The 18,296-nt window shown below is 46.2% G+C and overlaps 1 protein-coding gene across 4 annotated transcripts in view; it reads left to right on the top strand.

The window, feature by feature from the left end:
- LOC105894926 (MAM domain-containing glycosylphosphatidylinositol anchor protein 1) overlaps window positions 1–18,296 on the top strand; it is a 225,005-nt gene that overhangs the window by 173,128 nt on the left and 33,581 nt on the right. For all 4 annotated transcript variants that reach the window (XM_031579812.2, XM_031579814.2, XM_031579811.2 and 1 more), the window contains one exon: window positions 4,878–5,008. In XM_031579812.2, coding sequence (XP_031435672.1) covers window positions 4,878–5,008 — 131 coding nt within the window. The remainder of the gene's footprint in view (window positions 1–4,877; window positions 5,009–18,296) is intronic.

Genomic DNA, 18,296 nt, shown 5'->3' with positions numbered 1-18,296 from the left:
GGCTTTAGTTCGGCCACACATCATCCCCTTAGCTATGGGCGAATCACAAAATATCTCTCGGTCCACCTTCACGCCGCAGTCTACACCCCGGTACTTTACTTTACAGCATGGTAAACCTTACACAGCTCAGCAGCGGAGATTTTGTTATCCAAAGGCAACGTACCTTCTCGAAAAAAATATTTTAGCGAAGAGATAGCCTACCTGCCGCACGTCTGTTACTTTTATGCTTCTCTGTTCCCGCATGTCTTTCAATGGCAGCTTTACCCTGACTGTTTATGTCAAAATCACAGCGACAGAGAGTGCAGAAGCCATGAAAGGAGTCTCGACTGCTTTTGTCCATTCTGGGTTGAACGACGTCTGACTTTTGCAATGTTTTCTTCTATGTGTTAATTTTCTGTCAATGTAGCCAGCAGCGTAGATATGACGTAGCCAGCACATGAAGCCTTGTTTACGTTTTAGAACCTAACCTAAGCCTATCAGATATTTATTTGACACCGCTTTTAGCCATTCATTTGTTCCAGCTAAATATTCTAGAGCACGGCTCTTTAGGCCCAGTGCAACTCCAAAAAGGAGGACAAATATGCGTCCGGCTTGATGCTGCGCCGGACGCCGGACAGGGCATTGAAAATCCGGACTGTCCGGCCTAAATCCGGACGTCTGGTCACCCTAAACTATACCCATGGCAGTGCCTCCATCAGCACACACTCACATACTGTTAGCATGTGTCATTATTTGGTAGCATTCAGGATTGTAGTTTTCCATTAGTTGTTTTTTTCTTACTGTAGTCACACCAGTGCAGTCACTTTGCATTGCACTGTTTATTTGCTTGACAAAATGGCTTTCCTTCATCAAAAACCTTTTCAGAAATATTTGCAGATTTTGGTGTGTAGAATGACACACAGACATCTTCACGTGTGATTAATTAAACTATTCAATGACATTGATAGAGATTTCAGAGTAAATAATGACTCAATTGCGTGGAAACATGCACATTGGATTGGATTGGATTCAATGTGTTGTCATTGCACAGAGTACAGGTACAGAGGCAATGAAATGTAAATATGTGATAGGCTCATGCCTACTACCCTGATTTACCACTTTTACACTAATTTACTGTATACGGAGTCATGAAACTGATCATACAGATACCTCAGAGTCTATGAAGATGAATGTGAGCTGTGTGGATGAACCTCCCATGGCTGTATTTGGCTGTCTTTGGACAGACACATCTCTGATGGCTCCTAAGGTGGAGGGTGTAGAGGGCATCTCTGTACTACCTCAGCGTTCTTGCTTCGGATGGTTTTTATTTCAGAACACCGATGACTCCGGTCAGCACTAACTACTAATTACTAATTAACTAATTGACTACTAATTTGTGATTGCTCACTGAGTTCCTTTAAACACCAGCTGAAAGTACAAGTATCTTGAAAGATCAGGGTCTAATCAAGGGGTTATTATACAGTGTTGTAATGAGTAAAAATGATTGATTATGCCTTATTGTTCACTGACATCTACCCCAGGATGCTTCCTTTCGAGTTGGTTTTTTATGTTCGATATCCGCTAGTCTGCATTGAGCTGGTCTGCTCTCTGTACAACACTGATAATTAGGAGTTGACACAAGACTGGGAAAAAGTGCCTGTAATTCCATTAGCTTTCACACCAACGACAGATGCACCAGGGCTTTTGTGATTCTTTAAAAAGACTAATGTGCTTCACTGCCCCAGCGCCTCATCTGAAACCTAATTTCAGTCCAGTTTTTCGACAGGATCTTGTCGATTCCTCACAGACGCCTCTGTGAGGCCACCACACCCGCGCTTCTCCTCATCTCCTGGCTTAGAAAAAGAAAAGAAAAAAGCCACTGAAGTCTAATTGTACGTTTTTTTATGTCCCTTTAAAACCCTGACATGACACACTACACAATGAGTCCTTGCTGGATTTGAACGGCACAAGGAGGGGGGTCGGAGCGCTGTGCGGTAGGAGACCATGGCAGATGCAGGCCAATTTACTTTTATTACACTGATGGGGGCAGAGGCAGAGGCAGAGGCAGAGGCACAAAGGCACCCTCACAGCACCAGCGTTCTCTTACCCTCATCACACAGATTAGCCGATGACTTGACCTGGCTGGATCAGAATGTAAAATAAAACGTTTTTTTTTCTTTTTTCTTTTTTTCTTGAGGCCATGCATTGTCCTTGAAGGCATTGCTCACTGTCATTGAGAGGCTTTGAATAGAAACACTGATGTACGTTTTTAATGCTTGCTTTCTATAGTCTGACGTGAGTCACCATGGCCAAACCGTCTCCAGTACACCTGCTCTCAGGTGGGGATGCACATGGCTCCATGTAATGAGACCCTGGACAACGCTTCTCTTCCTATAGTAGTCCTTCTGTCAGTTAGTTCAGTAGAGTACAAGGAGATTATGCTATAGTGTGCAAGCATAGGTGCCATCCTGTGTGTGTGTGCCCACTGCAGAGGTTCCATCCTGTGTGTGTGTACCCACAGCATAGGTGCCATCCTGTTTGTGTGTCCCTACTGCAGAGGTGCCATCCTGTTTGTGTGTGCCCACAGCAGAGGTGCCATCCTGTTTGTGTGTGCCCACTGCAGAGGTTCCATCCTGTTTGTGTGTGTGTGTGTGTGCCCACTACAGAGGATCCATCCTGTTTGTGTGTGCCCACAGCATAGGTTCCATCCTGTTTGTGTGTGCCCACTACAGAGGTTCCATCCTGTTTGTGTGTGCCCACTGCAAATGTGATGTTTCATCTGTATTCTGCTAATCCCGGAAGTGGGGGGTCAGCAGGAAATACACCAGACTGTTTTGTCAGACTGTTTACGCCAGAATTTTGGACTAAGTTGTTAAACAAATGTGAAGCACTACTTCTCTCTTTCTTCCCCCCCCCCCCCCCCCCCCCCCCTCTTTGCGTCTGTATGCGTCTCCTCGTCTCTGATACTCTCTGTGTCTCACTTGGTCTTCGGCTTCCTGTCTCTTTCACCGTCTCCCAGACTCTCATACTGCTTCCGTCTGTCTTGCGGTTTGTTTTGTCCAACATCTGCTTTTGACTTTGCCCACACTTCCTTATTACACTTCTCACACTTTTTTGGCAATGTTTTTCTAAAGCAGCAGCTTAAATCTAACATGTAATCAGCTTTTATAAGTAAGCATAGCATATGCACCAGCCTTCACAATGTAAACAGTCACGCATGAACCGTCGAACAGAGGACTGAAAAACCTAATATTACAGCAATAAGTAGCTCTCCCTCTTCTCATTTAAAGTGTATTAAATTATGCATTAATATTCAGCAGTGTTGAGGGCCTTGTGGTTTCACATGATGTGTATATAAGCCACTTCAATCTTGGTCTTCTACACTCCTAGTATACGTATATCTAAACTTCATGCACTACTGTATTTGGGTTTGAATAGAGACATGTTAGCTGTTAGCTGCTACTAGTGTTCACTTTAATTGTGTTTTTCCATTTGGGTGAACTGTCTCTTTAAGTACTTCGATGGCCTTTTACAGTGAGGTGACGCCAGGAAAGCAGGTCAGCACTGCAAGCCTCTCGGGGCTGGAAGCTCCGTTATTCTAGTCTGATGTATGTGTTCATCATTGAATGTGGTGGAAAAGGTGCGAGATTGATAATAGAGCTGGCCAGTCTTTCTTCTGTGCTGCAATCAGAGGTGTGTGTGTGTGTGTGTGTGTGTGTGTGTGTGTGTGTGTGTAAGCACATGTGTGCTTCAATGCGCCTGTGTGTGTGTGTGTGTGTGTGTGTGTGTGTGTGTGTGTGTGTGTGTGTGTGTGTGTGTGTGTGTGTGTGTAAACGCCTCTAATTCCTCACATAATTAAAATACACAGCACACTTTCAGTCGGCTGTGTTCCATTCATGCCACACTGAACAGGATTTGGTGTTCATTACGTTAGACAAGAAACTTTTAGGGAAAAAAAAACATGTTTTTGTGCGTCTGTGTCTATGTGTAAGTGTGTATGTGTCTGTGTGTGTGTGTGTGTGTGTGTGTGTGTGTGTGTGTGTGTGTGTGTGTGTGTGTGTGTGTGTGTGTGTGTGTGTGTGTGTGTGTGTGTGTGTGTGTGTGTTTATTTCAACAAGAGAGAGTGTTTTGTGTGTGTGCTACTGAGTGCTTGTGTACATAACAAGTGGTGCAGAAAAGAACAGTGAGATAGAGTCCGAATGCGAGAGAGCAAGAAAATAGAGACAGTGAGGAGAAGAGGGAGGGGGGGGGGGGAGGAGGGCCTTTTGATTTCCAGCACTTGGTGTCAGTACACAATCTCAAGCGGGTAATATAAAAGTTTCTCTCTCCTTTGAGCACCAGGCTGTTTGCTTTGTGTATCCGCCGGGGCCTAGATCCCCGCCTGAATAATAGATTGGTTTCTCCCAAGCACAAAGTGAGAGCAGTACATTAATGTACACTTAGAGGCAGGTGGTTGTCACCTTCATTCTCTCCAAACCGAACTAGATTTATCTTGTCTTATTGACTGTGTGTGTGTGTGTGTGTGTGTGTGATCATTTGTTTATATTTGTGAAAATTAAGTGCTTGCCCACCAGCCTTCTCCCACCCTTACACTAGAGGAAATCAACTGATTTGAATGCAAAGACACACAATGCAAAAAGAAGTGTCTTCTTACCAGTGCAGCACTGCGCACGTCAGGTCTAGGCCTTCAATGTGACACATGTGTTTAGACAAACAATTTATTGTCACATTTCCCTGTGAGTATCATAGTCATTGTTGCAGGATATAGTCTAAAAGCCTAAATGTTCTGAATACGAGATCATATCCGTTCCTGTCTATCATCAGGTCGGCGACAGGCAGTTTTGTGGATATTATTGCATTCCCTGTTAATCCGTCCTGCTGTTCCGTTTGTTTTTCAGGAACACTGAACGTCCTGCAGAGGGTGAAGAGCATCGCCTCCATAAACACACTGGTGTGGACCCTCTCCGGCAACCAGGGGCCCACCTGGACTAAGGCCAACTTTGTCGTCACACCCAGCGGCCCTTTTCAGGTGCGTGTTCTGATGGTTCTTAGCCTTCAGACGTAAAAAGAACTTCTGACACCAAACATGTTTTGACTGATTGACTGCATTTGGGGTCAGAGTAAAATTCTTGTTAATGTGAGTGTTTGTGTGTGTGTGTGTGTTTGTGTGTGTTTGTGTGTGTTTCTGTTTTTGTGTGAATACCCACCTTAGCATAATTAAGAGTGCATATGACATGTTTTTTTCCCCACATCTGGGCACGTGAGCGTGTAAGCAGCTTGTTTCCAGCTGTGAGCAGCTGTTTGGCCTCGTCATCATGCTGACCTTGTGTGTGGGGTGAGAGTGGCAGGAGAGCTAGGAGGGTCAGCTCTCTACGGAGGTGTGCTGGGCCTCTCTGCCCTCGTCTGCTGAATCAGAGCACTCCAAGGGGATGTGTGTGTGTGTGTGTGTGTGTGTGTGTGTGCGTTTCTGTGTGTTTTTGAGGTTGATGAGGCATTGAAGAATGGCGAGTGCAGTTTTGCCCTAGGTGCTGTGTGAAAGTGATTGCCTGTTTGTGTGTGTGTGTGTGTGTGTGTGTGTATGTGAAACTTTCCTAGTTCTGTTTGTATTTCACTATGCTATGGTGGTTCAAGGCTGTGTTGGTCCTGGCTGCAGTCATGACATTCTCCTCAGCATCGCCTCATGGCTCGAAGATGTGGCTCCGTCTGGCTCTTGTGGAATGTAGCACCTCGCCTGATTCCATTATACCAAGAGTTCTTTCTGCACATATTTGTTTGTGTCTGCCGCAAGCAAGGCGATCGGTGACGTAATACACTAAAACAATAACAAACAATAAACAAATGTAAATATATACAACCAACGTTCTGTCAGACCCGTGAGTATAAGAAACTCCGGTACACTTAACCTCTTCCTCTTAACACTTGGCCAATGTCTAGAGCTCTGCCGGCCAGGAGCTTCTTGTACAATTTGAATTTGGGATTGAAACCAAACTCCATGCCCTAGGCTATGTGTTTTTCATTTCTTTGTGTGTGTGTGTGTGTGTGTGTGTGTGTTTGTGTGTGTGTGTGTCCGTGTGTGTGTTTTGCCCTCTGTGCTTGGGTTGGAACGGACATCCGGAAGCGTTCGTGCTTTCCATGAACCCAGACCCTAATGAAGCGCCATGGGGATGGAGTGAGGAGATGGCCAGAGATCCCCTTCCAGCATCCTCCTCTGCTGCCCGACTGGAGGGCTCATTAATAAAAGGAAGCCAATTCCTCCCCTCTGCTTGTTAAACATTCTTCCCTCCTCCACCTCTTGAGCGAACTGTAGAGGCCGACTCCAGAGTCACAGATGCCAGAGTGGAGAGCTTGATCTGGGGCAGAGAAGTGATAGATTTCTTCCTCTATTTAGTCTAATATACTTAATTCTGAAGGGTGATGTAGTGGGTTGTTGCAATCAATGAAGCTGGAGCGGTTCGGATCAGAGCCAGAGATATTTATTGTAGCAGACAAGAAATATCACTAAGTACTTTCTGAGTCTAAGTATTCTAAGTCTAAGTGGAACAGAGCTCTGAGAGTCGCCGCGGGTCGGGGTCTTCGGAAGATGAAACAAGGTCCGTCTCTCTCGTCGCGAGCTGGAATCTGAACGTGGAACGTTGGGCACCACGTAATTTAACTATGGGTATTACGTAAACGAACACGAATGTATAACAATTCTTCTGACACGTACACTCGTACACAGGCATGGCCATGACAGTCCATCAATGTCCTTCAGCCAGGCCTAGGATGGTTCACAACATATACATTCCACAGCGGCGCTGTCTCTGGGTGGAACGGCATATGGCCTCCATCCTTTCTAACACAACCAAGAATGTGGGCCTCCACACATCAACAGGACGAGAGGGCCATGTACAAGTTTTTAGGAACATAAGAAATATCACTGGAATCTAACATTCCTCCCTTTTGATCATTCTTAAACAAAGTTTAAAACATCAACAACAACAGTGTATTTCTGGAAAATCTAAAAAAACCTAAACAATAAACATTTTTCATGGCTCTGACATTTTTTGTATGATTATATGGAAAGAAAATACAAAACAGGGAAGGGGGGTAAGGAATTGGAAAATACAGGACAGGGAATAATAAAACAAGGATACTTTGTCATACACTGGGAAAACCAGTGTAGGTTCTTGGGTCACTCGGGGGAAACCCTACTGAAAGTTGGGGGAAGAGGGGAAGGGAAGGTAAAGTAAAGGGAAGCATAAAGCAGGACTATCCTAATCTAAACAATTCTGGGGAGATGGGTCGGGGGATGGGGAGTTCCATTCTCCGGTATGGCCTTCAGGGCAGCCAACTTGGGAGTGGGGGAAGTACAGGCATGGAGCACAGAGAGGGAGCACTCTGATGGCGATATAGAATCAGGACGATAGGGATGAGTACGGTAGAGCCATCTGGATGATCTTGGAAAACAGAGACCCACCCAGATCACTCAATCCCTTTCCCAGGACCAGGGGCTGGTCCTCAACAGTCAACCTCGCAACGTTAGTATGAATATCTTTAACATAGCCAGTGACGTTAGCGGACAGATCAGGGACATAAGTACAACAACGTTGGTGCAAGTGTTGCTTAATGAAAAAACAATACCCTCCCAAGCGGACTGCTAAAAAGTCAAGGAGGTATTGATGCTGGAAAACCATTGTCCTGAGTCCATACCAATTCATGACTAAGGTCGCTGAGTCCACTGGCGGAATCGTTAGTGATTGCGTCCAGGGTGTTAACTAGGATTCTAATCTCATCGAGGGCCACAGTGGCACCATACCCAGGGATGATAGCAGCGAAAAATCTCTGAGTTGGGGTAGCAATGGGGGAATTATTACCAAAACAGATCACGCTTGGATCTGCTCTGATCAGTGGCATCACCTTTGATATGCTTTTCATCTTCAATTCCTAGAGCAGGGACCACGTAGGCCATATAGCAGGAACCCGACCAGGAGACAGGGAGGTAAGAGTAAGCAGTGGACCCACACACAAACATGGACCCATTTACTGCAAGCATGGTGTCAGTGTCTTTTATACGGTGGTCTGCGGCCACCCTCGTAGGGAGGGGGACTTCAATCGTGACACCATCTTGCTCGATGCTGAATACCAGGGTTACCTACGTCAGTAGTGTAGGTACATGTACTATTACCCATAACCTGTCCGTTGCCGGAGTTAACCCAACAAATAATTCCTACGGGGGGCGTAGCTCAATCTAACCTTAGTGGGGGACTATGTCCATGGGCACTGTGTAAAAGGGGGCATCTATGGAGGGTGTTCCATAGGCGGCAGTGTATTCAGGGATTGTGAAGGGGACAGCAATGTAAGGTGGTACCTGTGAGGAGGTTTGCATTAACCCACAAACCCAACAAGCTTGCACTCCTTTAGCTTTGGCCAAACCGTGCGCAGCCTGCAAGAAGGTGTTATCTCTGTGAACCTCATGATGGCTGTCAATGTCACAATTTCCTTTTATACACAAATAACATATCAACAGGGCATACAACACATGGCATTTCATTTTGGAACAGTCGTTTCAAGAGTCTTCTCCTGGGACGGCTGATGGAGAGGGTAACAGTTCGTGGTCGGGAAAAGTTCAGAAGATGGCAACACAGTTCAGATGGTGCAGATAGCCAAGGCTATCTCAGGATCTCGGTCGTGATGACGATCTCCAGGTTTCCAGCCACGGGGTACATAGGATTTAAAGAACAAGAGCAGTATCAGTTGGGGGGGGGGGAGCTAGTGTTAACTAAACACAGTTATGTTAATCCTAGCACAGTTATGTTAATCTAGCACAGTTATGCGCATGCTTGATGCTAAGCAAACTAAAACCATTTGTCTGTGATTAAGTAACCATTGATGTATAGCAATAAAGCAAAGTGTGATTCTTATCTAAGAAGTTGTACCACCAAAGGAACCTAACCACCTCACCTGGACTGGTTCGAGAGGACAGAGGGAGAAAACCTGCCTTTAATTCCCTAATCTTCCTTGTGTCCGGCTAATGCCTCCGTAAAAATAAAAAATAAGAAATTAAAGTCTTCCCGCACTCTGACCTCCCTCTGCTCACCTATTCTGTAAAACAGACGTGAAAGAGGTTTTCTGCCAGTCCAATGAATGTCAATCTCAGTCAGTTGGCGCGTCAACTAATTTACAATGGCTAGCATGGATCCATTTTGTCTTGTTAGCAACCCTAATGGCAGATGGAGTAACTAACAGTATCTGATACGGCCCTTCGTATTTGGCCTCTAGCGGAATTCTTTGTGGTTTGTGAATCATGACCCACTGTCCAGGCACCAAAGAGTGTCCTCCCTCTGGCGGCTCAACCCAGGCCTCTTTGACTTGGTTGGACGTCAGCTGGAGGGTCTCTGAGAGCTGATGCAGTAGTTCATCAATGCGTCTGAGGTGAGGTGCACATCGGCTTTGCGTAGGTCAATTGAGCCTGGGAAGCTGAAGAACCGGCCAAACACCACTTCGTAAGGGGACAGGCCCACATCTTTGTTGTGTGTAGCTCTCATGCTACTCAGCGCAATGGGGAGCGCGTCCACCCAAGGTGTTCCTTCTTGATGCATCTTTGCCAGTCTTTCCTTCAGTGTTCTGTTTGCTCGTTCCACCTGTCCTGATGATTGCGGGTGGTAAGGACAGTGAAAAGACCATTCGATGTTCAGCATTCGGCATACCTCTGCACAGACTGCTCCGGTGAAGTGACTTCCATTATCCGAACAGATCTGATCTGGTAGGCCATAGCGAGGAATGAAATCTTTGACCAGCACTTTGGCTGTGTGTGCAGCTGTTCCTCGGCGGGCAGGGTAAGCTTCAATCCAACGAGAAAATTTGTCGATGACCACGAGGACGTCTCTGTATCCTTTGCACGCTGGCAGTGTGATGTAGTCCACTTGGAGGCAACGAAAAGGACCAGGGGGGGCAGGGACCTTCAGCATGGGAAGTTTTACTTTCCGATCATGGTTGTTTTTCATGCAGGTGACACATCGCTTAACAACATCTTTTGCCACGCCGGTGAATTTTGGATTCCACCAGACCTGACTAAACCTATTGCGCATCTTTTCCACACCCACATGTCCTAGTGAGTGAAGTTGCGTGGCTAGGTATGGCAGTAAGTTCTGAGGGGCCACTGTCTTCGTTCCCTGTCGCCACACCTTGTCATCGTGTAGTTTTGCACTGTTTCCCATCCAATCCCACTTCTCCTCTTGGCTTGAGGCATTTTGCATCTCCATTATGCTCGCTAAGCTTTCCTTCCGCCATTCTTCGTTTTCAGATTCCTTTCTCAATCGAAGGCATTTTGCGTAGTCGTTTTCCATTCCGAGGTCAGTTTTCATTTCAATGTTTCCATTTCTCCTCCCCTCTTTTTGTCTTGCTGCTTTTCTGGATGCGTCATCAGCTAGGCGTTACCACGGGCTTCTGGGGTGTCCAAGTGAGTGTGAGCTTTCACCTTGACCACCGCCAGTTCTTTGGGGAGTAGCATTGCGTCCAATAAGTCTGCTACTAATTGACCACTTTTTTTTAATGGGCGTGCCTTTGGCCGTGACAAACCCTCGGTTGGGGCCCAAAGACGGCCGAAGTCCATAACGCATCCCCCAAGGCGTAACGGGATGCCAGTAGACTAGTGGCCAGACTTTTCCTTCAGCCCAATTGACGTGCTCTCGGGTTAATGGCTTCAATTCTGCTTGCTGTGCTGATGTTTCCGGGGATCCATAAATCCTGTTCCTCAAGACTTCGTATTCCGTATGTGACAGCCCATCCTATGCGTCCCCGGATGCCATCCTCCCACCAGGTGGACGGATCCGTCAAGTGTAACAAGACAAGCTCCAGGGGTTGTGGGAGAGGATCTCTTTTCACAGAAGTGTTCCCTGATCCATTCAAAGCGATCAAAGTCTTCCCACACAATGGTCATACTTCTTCAATTCGTGGCGTCCGGGGGCTAATCATGGTTGAGAGATTTGAGACAGAGGGCTTTTTTGGAGGGAGATGTTGGGTGCTTCCAGCACGGCTTGCCAGTTTCCCCAGCGGCTATCTGAGGACGCATGGGACTTTTCTGCCAGCCAGCAAAGCATTCACAGAGTGTGGGCAACGGATGGTGATCTTCTGATCAAGCACAAGATTGGTCACGAGTTGGTTGGCGAGGTACACGGCTTGTACCGCTCTCAGGCATGGGCCAAAGCCCAGTGCAGTTGTGTCCAATTTGGCCGAATAGTAGCCCACAGGTCTCCACAATCCTCCATGTTCCTGTGTCAGTGCTGATGTCATGAACCCACGACACTCATTGACAAAGAGTGTAAAGGGTCTCTGCACGTTTGGGAAGTCCAGCGCGGGGGCTTCACACAGGCTGTTCTTCAAATCCTCAAAGGCTTGTCGTGCTTCGGTTTCGAGGCTGATCTTGTCTCGGGAGTCTGGTTTTCCCTTTCAGCATTGTCGTTCAATGGTTGGGCGGTCTCCGTGTAATTGTCCACCAATTCCTGTTGTCTGCTTGCTGCGAGAGGCGGGCACCGTGAGGTCCATCCGCACCGCGTGTGGGCACCATGTTCGCTCTCATCGGCGCTCAACGGAATCATCTGTGTGGGGGGGTGCAGATGCAGATGCGGCACCGTTGCTTGGTGGTTGGTGCTGGTCCTGTTGAGAGGAGAATGGCAGTGGCATTGGGAGCAGGTGGGGATGGGGGGGTTAATAGGTGACTGCATCAGAGGCATTGGTTGGTAGGGCGCGTGGTGTGGAGTGCTTGCAAGAGGCATGTGTGTTCCTGGATAGCTGTCCTCTGGGAGGAAGGAAACATGCTTGTGTGAGATTCCCCCACATGGCCATCAGATGGCGCCGTTCCCATTTCGTAGTCGGGGGGAGGTGCTGAGAGATCTGGTACATCCCTCCGACCGCCCCCTGTTGATCCCGCCCCCCTGGAGGACCCGGCCATCCTCTGGGTGAAATCGCCAGTCTATCCCTGGACTCACACGCCTCAAGTTTCTTTTTAAACTCCGCGACATCTCGTTTTAACTGTTGAATCGACTGGCTTGTTTGCTGACACTCCATCAAAGCAATCGAAACATTCTTGGTCTTTTCTCTACCCAAGACTCATACACCGCCAGAACTTTGCGTTTTGGCCACCAGTCACGGGTCTCAGTGATGTTATATTTCTTTTTAACTCTGTACCTCGTGTTTGCTGAATTCATACTTCTTTTCAGCCCATGCTTCCAGTCCCTTATTAATCTGATAGCCATACACCCATTTCATCCACCTCTGTGGGTTCAGCAGCCCGTGGCCATTTTCCAAAATTGTTCTTATAGCCACACAATATAAATTCAAATCAATTCAACTTTCCAAATTTATTAACTGTAATTTTTAACCACAATGTGTTTCCTCTGTGTCCTACACACTATAACCAAATTTAATTTTGGACTTTCCCAATTTATTTAGCTGTAATTTTTAACCACAATGTGCTTCCTTTGTCTCTTCACACACTGCAACAATTCCACAGCATCTCCTATCTTCTCTCACACACACACACACACACACACACCCCTCCCTCTCTGTAGGAGACAAAGCGGGTGCGTGCGATCACCACTAGCCCCCACCCTCGCCCTTCCCTGTCTTCGGAAGAGGAGAGAGTAGCGCAGCTATGAGTGATCTTGTTTCTCGGGCAAACCAGCCCAGAACCCTGTGGGTATCTCCAGAACTATTTCCCGGACCAAGTTCCTCTTGACCACCCTCTGCCGTGCTGGATTTCGGCGATCCGCACCTCGACTAATATGTATCTTATCCAAGCCTTCAGAAAACAAAAATAACCAACGGTTTCCACACTTTAGAAACCAGCTAATCATAGAAACAGCCTTCACGCAAACACGCCCGAGTTTGAGTTCAGGACACGTAAGCAAATTGTCGTCTTAACACAAGAACAGATCATATATCGGTTTTCGAAGTAAACTCCGAGCCTGACGTCAACCCCTCTACAGAATACGGCGAGACTGATAGAGTTAGTGCACAACCAAATAGCTATATCAACGAACATTAACAACATCCATTAATAGCAAACATTAATAGCAAACATTTATAACAAACATAGCATGTATCAAATGATCCCAGCGCTTGAATCACTGACAACAGGTTAATCATCAAAAGTACTAGATCCTTGATGGTACAACATTCCCACTCTTTTTTGTTTTAACTGATTGGCAGACTAAAAAGAAACCATAAAACAGACTTATCTAAACTAGTTCTTTAACTTCGTACTGGAAATGAGTGAGGTCAGCGAACATCACCTGGGAATGTGGAGCAGGCCCCAGTCAAGATGCGGCCTTCTGTGGAATGTGTCTTCCCCGGACCAGGCAGGCGATGTCACGACGACCAGGCAGGAGATGGCACGACAACCAGGCAGGCGATGTCCCGACGTCACGCAGCAGCCAGCGGAAAGCTGGGTTTCGGCACCACTGATAGATTTCTTCCTCTATTTAGTCTAATATACTTAATTCTGAAGGGTGATGTAGTGGGTTGTTGCAATCAATGAAGCTGGAGCGGTTCGGATCAGAGCCAGAGATATTTATTGTAGGCAGACAAGAAATATCACTAAGTACTTTCTGAGTCTAAGTATTCTAAGTCTAAGTGGAACAGAGCTCTGAGAGTCGCCGCGGGTCGGAAGATGAAACAAGGTCCGTCTCTCTCGTCGCGAGCTGGAATCTGAACGTGGAACGTTGGGCACCACGTAATTTAACTATGGTATTACGTAAACGAACACGAATGTATAACAATTCTTCTGACACGTACACTCGTACACAGGCATGGCCATGACAGTCCATCAATGTCCTTCAGCCAGGCCTAGGATGGTTCACAACATATACATTCCACAGCGGCGCTGTCTCTGGGTGGAACGGCATATGGCCTCCATCCTTTCTAACACAACCAAGAATGTGGGCCTCCACACATCAACAGGACGAGAGGGCCATGTACAAGTTTTTAGGAACATAAGAAATATCACTGGAATCTAACAGAAGGCTGTCTTTGGCATGTCTCCCTTATGCTTGTTGGCCTGTCACTCACTTGGATCCATTTAACTAAGCTCTTTTACAATAGCTGGGTCACTTCTTTTGCATACTTTATTAAACCCCTGAGGGAAATTAGGACTCTGCATTTAACCCATGTGTAGGCAGTGAACACACACACACACACACCCGGAGCAGTGGGCAGATAGCACACACACACACACACCCGGAGCAGTGGGCAGTTAGCAAACACACACACATACACACCTGGAGCAAAGGGCAGTTAGCACACACACACACATACACACCTGGAGCAAAGGGCAGTTAGCACACACACACACACACACACACACACCTGGAGCAGTGGGAAGTTAGCACACACACACCATGAGCAGTGGGAAGTTAGCACACACACATACCTGGAGCAGGGGGCAGTTAGCACACACACACACACACCCGGAGCAGTGGGCAGTAAGCGCACACACACACCATGAGCAGTGGGAAGTTAGCACACACACATACCTGGAGCAGGGGGCAGTTAGCACACACACACACACCCGGAGCAGTGGGCAGTAAGCGCACACACACACCTGGAGCAGTGGGCAGTGGGCAGTAAGCACACACACACACACACACTAGGAGCAGTGGGCAGTTAGCACACACACACACACCATGAGCAGTGGGCAGTTAGCACACACACACCTGGAGCAGTGGGCAGTTAGCACACACACACACACCTGGAGCAGTGGGCAGTAAGCACACACACACACACACACACACACACACACACACACACACACACACACACACACACACACCCGGAGCAGTGGGCAGTTAGCACACACACACACACCATGAGCAGTGGGAAGTTAGCACACACACACACACACACACACACACACCATGAGCAGTGGGAAGTTAGCACACACACACACACACACACACACACCATGAGCAGTGGGAAGTTAGCACACACACACACACACCATGAGCAGTGGGAAGTTAGCACACACACAGCAGGTGGGGGTTAGGTGCCCAAGGGCACGACAGCCGTGGATGTTGAGGGAGGGGAAAGTGCTGGTCATTCATTCCCTCTGCCCCCATTTTCCACTTATCAGTAAAGAGACAAACACGCACACACACACACACACACAAAAGGAGGCCGCAGGTTGGGTCTCACTGTGGCACTCAGCAGTAGTCTCTGTGAAACAAAAAAACTGACCAGCTGAAGAAAACAACTTATAAACTGGTAGCTCAGGAATTCTGCCCAAATGCTAAATTTTCACAGTTAGTCATTCATGCCTTTCATTAACTGCTGGGTAGGCTACATCATGTGATGTGTAGAACACTCATCTCATTTCAATCTCATTTCATTGATTTGCATCCTGTTAAACTACCCTCCAGAAAAACAATGTGAAAGGATACATTGCAAGGTTAACTTTACCTCATAACGTTAGCTAGGTCGTGACAAGCTAATGTCAGTCTGCTAATGTTAGCTAGCTGGATAGAGGGATAAAGGCCATTAAGGAAAAGCTGAGTGATAACACCTAACATGAATTTAAATGTAAATGTAAATGATGTTAGTCTGCTAATGTTAGCTAGCTGGATAGAGGGGTAAAGGCCATTAAGGAGAAGATGAGTGATAGCACCGAACATTAATTTATCTCGCTATCCTCTCTGGCTCGCCTCTCAATAAGCTATGCTCTAATCTAAATAAGCCGCTATCACTCGGCTTCCCATGGACAGCCAACATCTCGCACCCTGTCCTGGAAGTGCTGGACAGGATGGCATGCACTCATGTGTTAATCAGTGCCCATGCACCTCCAGGGTGAGAAAGTCATATTACCTGTTATTACTCAGCTTCTAGGCTACTGAGTGCCTCCTTCAACCAGTCGGCAACGCAGCATAGAGCGAGCGGGCTGTAAAAATCCCAAGAATGTCATGCAGCTCAGTTGGGTTCCTCATCCACACAGTACAATCGTCCATAATTTAGCGCTTGGGGAGAAAGTGTTATACCTAGCTAAACTGCCTCTGCGTTATGTCTACTTAGCGAGAGATGTGACAAGCCAGTCCATGATAAACTGAGTCACAACAGCTAACTTAGACAGACTATTAGACACAGCTTCAGCCTATTTGGGAGCTGGGAGTCGTTTGTGCTCCTATGAACCATACAAAGACTTTGTGGCATGGTTTCTGTGTGCCTCACACTGCACCACAACATGTCGTGGTGAGTGTTTTTTCCACTCATTCCAAAGTTGTGTTTGCATTTTAAGGTGGCACAGAATTCACTCCATATTACTCAGCCATTGCTGTTTTGAAAGATTATTACCTGGGTAGGCTTTTAGAGCATTAGTGACAATAGATAGGAATACATTTATATTAGAGAGACATTATGTACTTGCAGACTTGGTTGTGCGGCTATGCTGGTAATTTGTGCATTGCTGCATTAAATTGCTAGAAGGGTAGTGGGTTATGCAAGAGTTGTTATGTCATTCAGGTATTGTTGTCACAACCCCCAAATTCATTTTACAGTACAGGAAAACTCATTAGGATAGATTACACCAACCATATTACAGTTTACCTAGCTCTCTATCCTTCCATCCATCGTATCGTTATCTATCTCTCTCCCTCCCATTCTCTCTCTCTCTCTCTCTCTCTCTCTCTCTCTCTCTCTCTCTCCCTCCCTCTCTTATCTCCTCTTTACCCTCTTTCTCTTCATTTCTGTTATCTCAATTTTTGTGCTTTCAACAAAATGATTTGCAGCGGGAAGAGAAAAAAGCTCCACTCATTTCTGCCACAGTAATCTCTGCGTATTTTCAAGAAGTGCACTGAATAGGAAAAGATTTAAGAAGTACTGGAGTGGTTAAGACCTAGGGAGTTGAGATAGTGTATGCTCCTTGTTCCCAGTCTGGATGTCTTCTTCTTTTTTCTTTCTTCCTTTCCTTTTTTCTTTCTTCCTCTTCCCCTGCATCAATCAATGCTAACGACTGAAGCAGCTTCTCCAGATGCAAAGCATTACCTTGAGTAAAGGGCTACTGCTCTCACTCCTCTCTGATGCCAATTCAGCTGGCTTGCTTTTTTCCTCTTCCTCTTTCTCCTCTTCCTCTTCTTTCGTCTCTGCTTTCTTATCCTCATTCGTCCATCGATTGACTCTGTGGGCTTACAGTTTAGAGGAAATGAGAGGTAGTGTTTCTTTCCCACACAAACACTTTGTCTGTAGAGAGAGAATTCAGTCATATCCATTCTGGACAGCAGCCTTCCTCCCTCATGTAGAGCCAAGGCTAGGCCTGGGAATTTACTCAGGACTGACTCAGAATGTACTCTAATCACAACACAGGTCACAATCACAACACAATCACAACACAGTTCATTGTAACGCCGTTGGTTTAGCAGTCAGTTAACTGATCACCAAGTCACCCTTAATGTCCATATATCGTATATGGACATTAAGGGTGACTTGGTGATCAGTTTAACTCACAGCCCTGCAAACAATCCCTTCCCATTTCAAATGGAGGCACAACGATGTGAAACTACGGCTTCAGTACTTAATATTCCATATATGGAACTGATTATATATGTATAGAAATTATGAATATATATATATATATATATTCATAATTTCTATACATATATAATCAGTTCCATATATGGAATATTGTTTGCAGGGCTGTGAGTTAAACTCAAAGCCAACCATATCTGTGTCTGGAGTGTCTAGGCTGAAATGTGCATCATCTATTTTTAAAAACGGTCTCCCTTGTCCAGAACTCAGATGGCCTCACGGTCTTGCCAAGCATCTTGCTGTCTGCCATGGTTTGTGAGTGCCTCCCTACCCCTGACATACATTAGCTTGTGTTCCCAGCGCAGAGCGCCAGTTGGCGTCGCATGTGGTGCTCGTTAAGCAGTTGTTCACTTTTTTTAACGGTGCTCTTAAATTGCCACCTGCTTGGCACTAAACATCTTGAGTTAACTATAATTACTTTCTTTAGTTGCCGTGGTTTAAAACGTTTTTTACCGGAGGGATAAAAGAACAGAAGTTCCAGAAGCAGTATACCCATGGAGATTTGTTTGTTTATTTTGTTTGCGGTCAGCTGTAAACTATAGCATTGCTATGTTTGCATTAGAGTGGGTTGATTTAAAAATATATATTTTGAAGGCTATACAAGTTTCTCCAGCAAGTCAGCTTAGTTAAAGTGAGGCTTGGTGCAAAACTTAGATATTTTTCGGTAAGTCAGGTGGTATAAGCAATTTCTTCTGCATTTACTGAGGATGTGAAAAGCACAAGTATAGCAGCAGTTAGTATGCGGATCAGGTAGTATGCATATCTCCACC

The sequence above is a fragment of the Clupea harengus genome, chromosome 14, assembly GCF_900700415.2.
Source record: "Clupea harengus chromosome 14, Ch_v2.0.2, whole genome shotgun sequence".
Classification (NCBI taxonomy): Eukaryota; Metazoa; Chordata; class Actinopteri; order Clupeiformes; family Clupeidae; genus Clupea; species Clupea harengus.
This window is presented reverse-complemented; position numbering and strand designations above follow the sequence as displayed.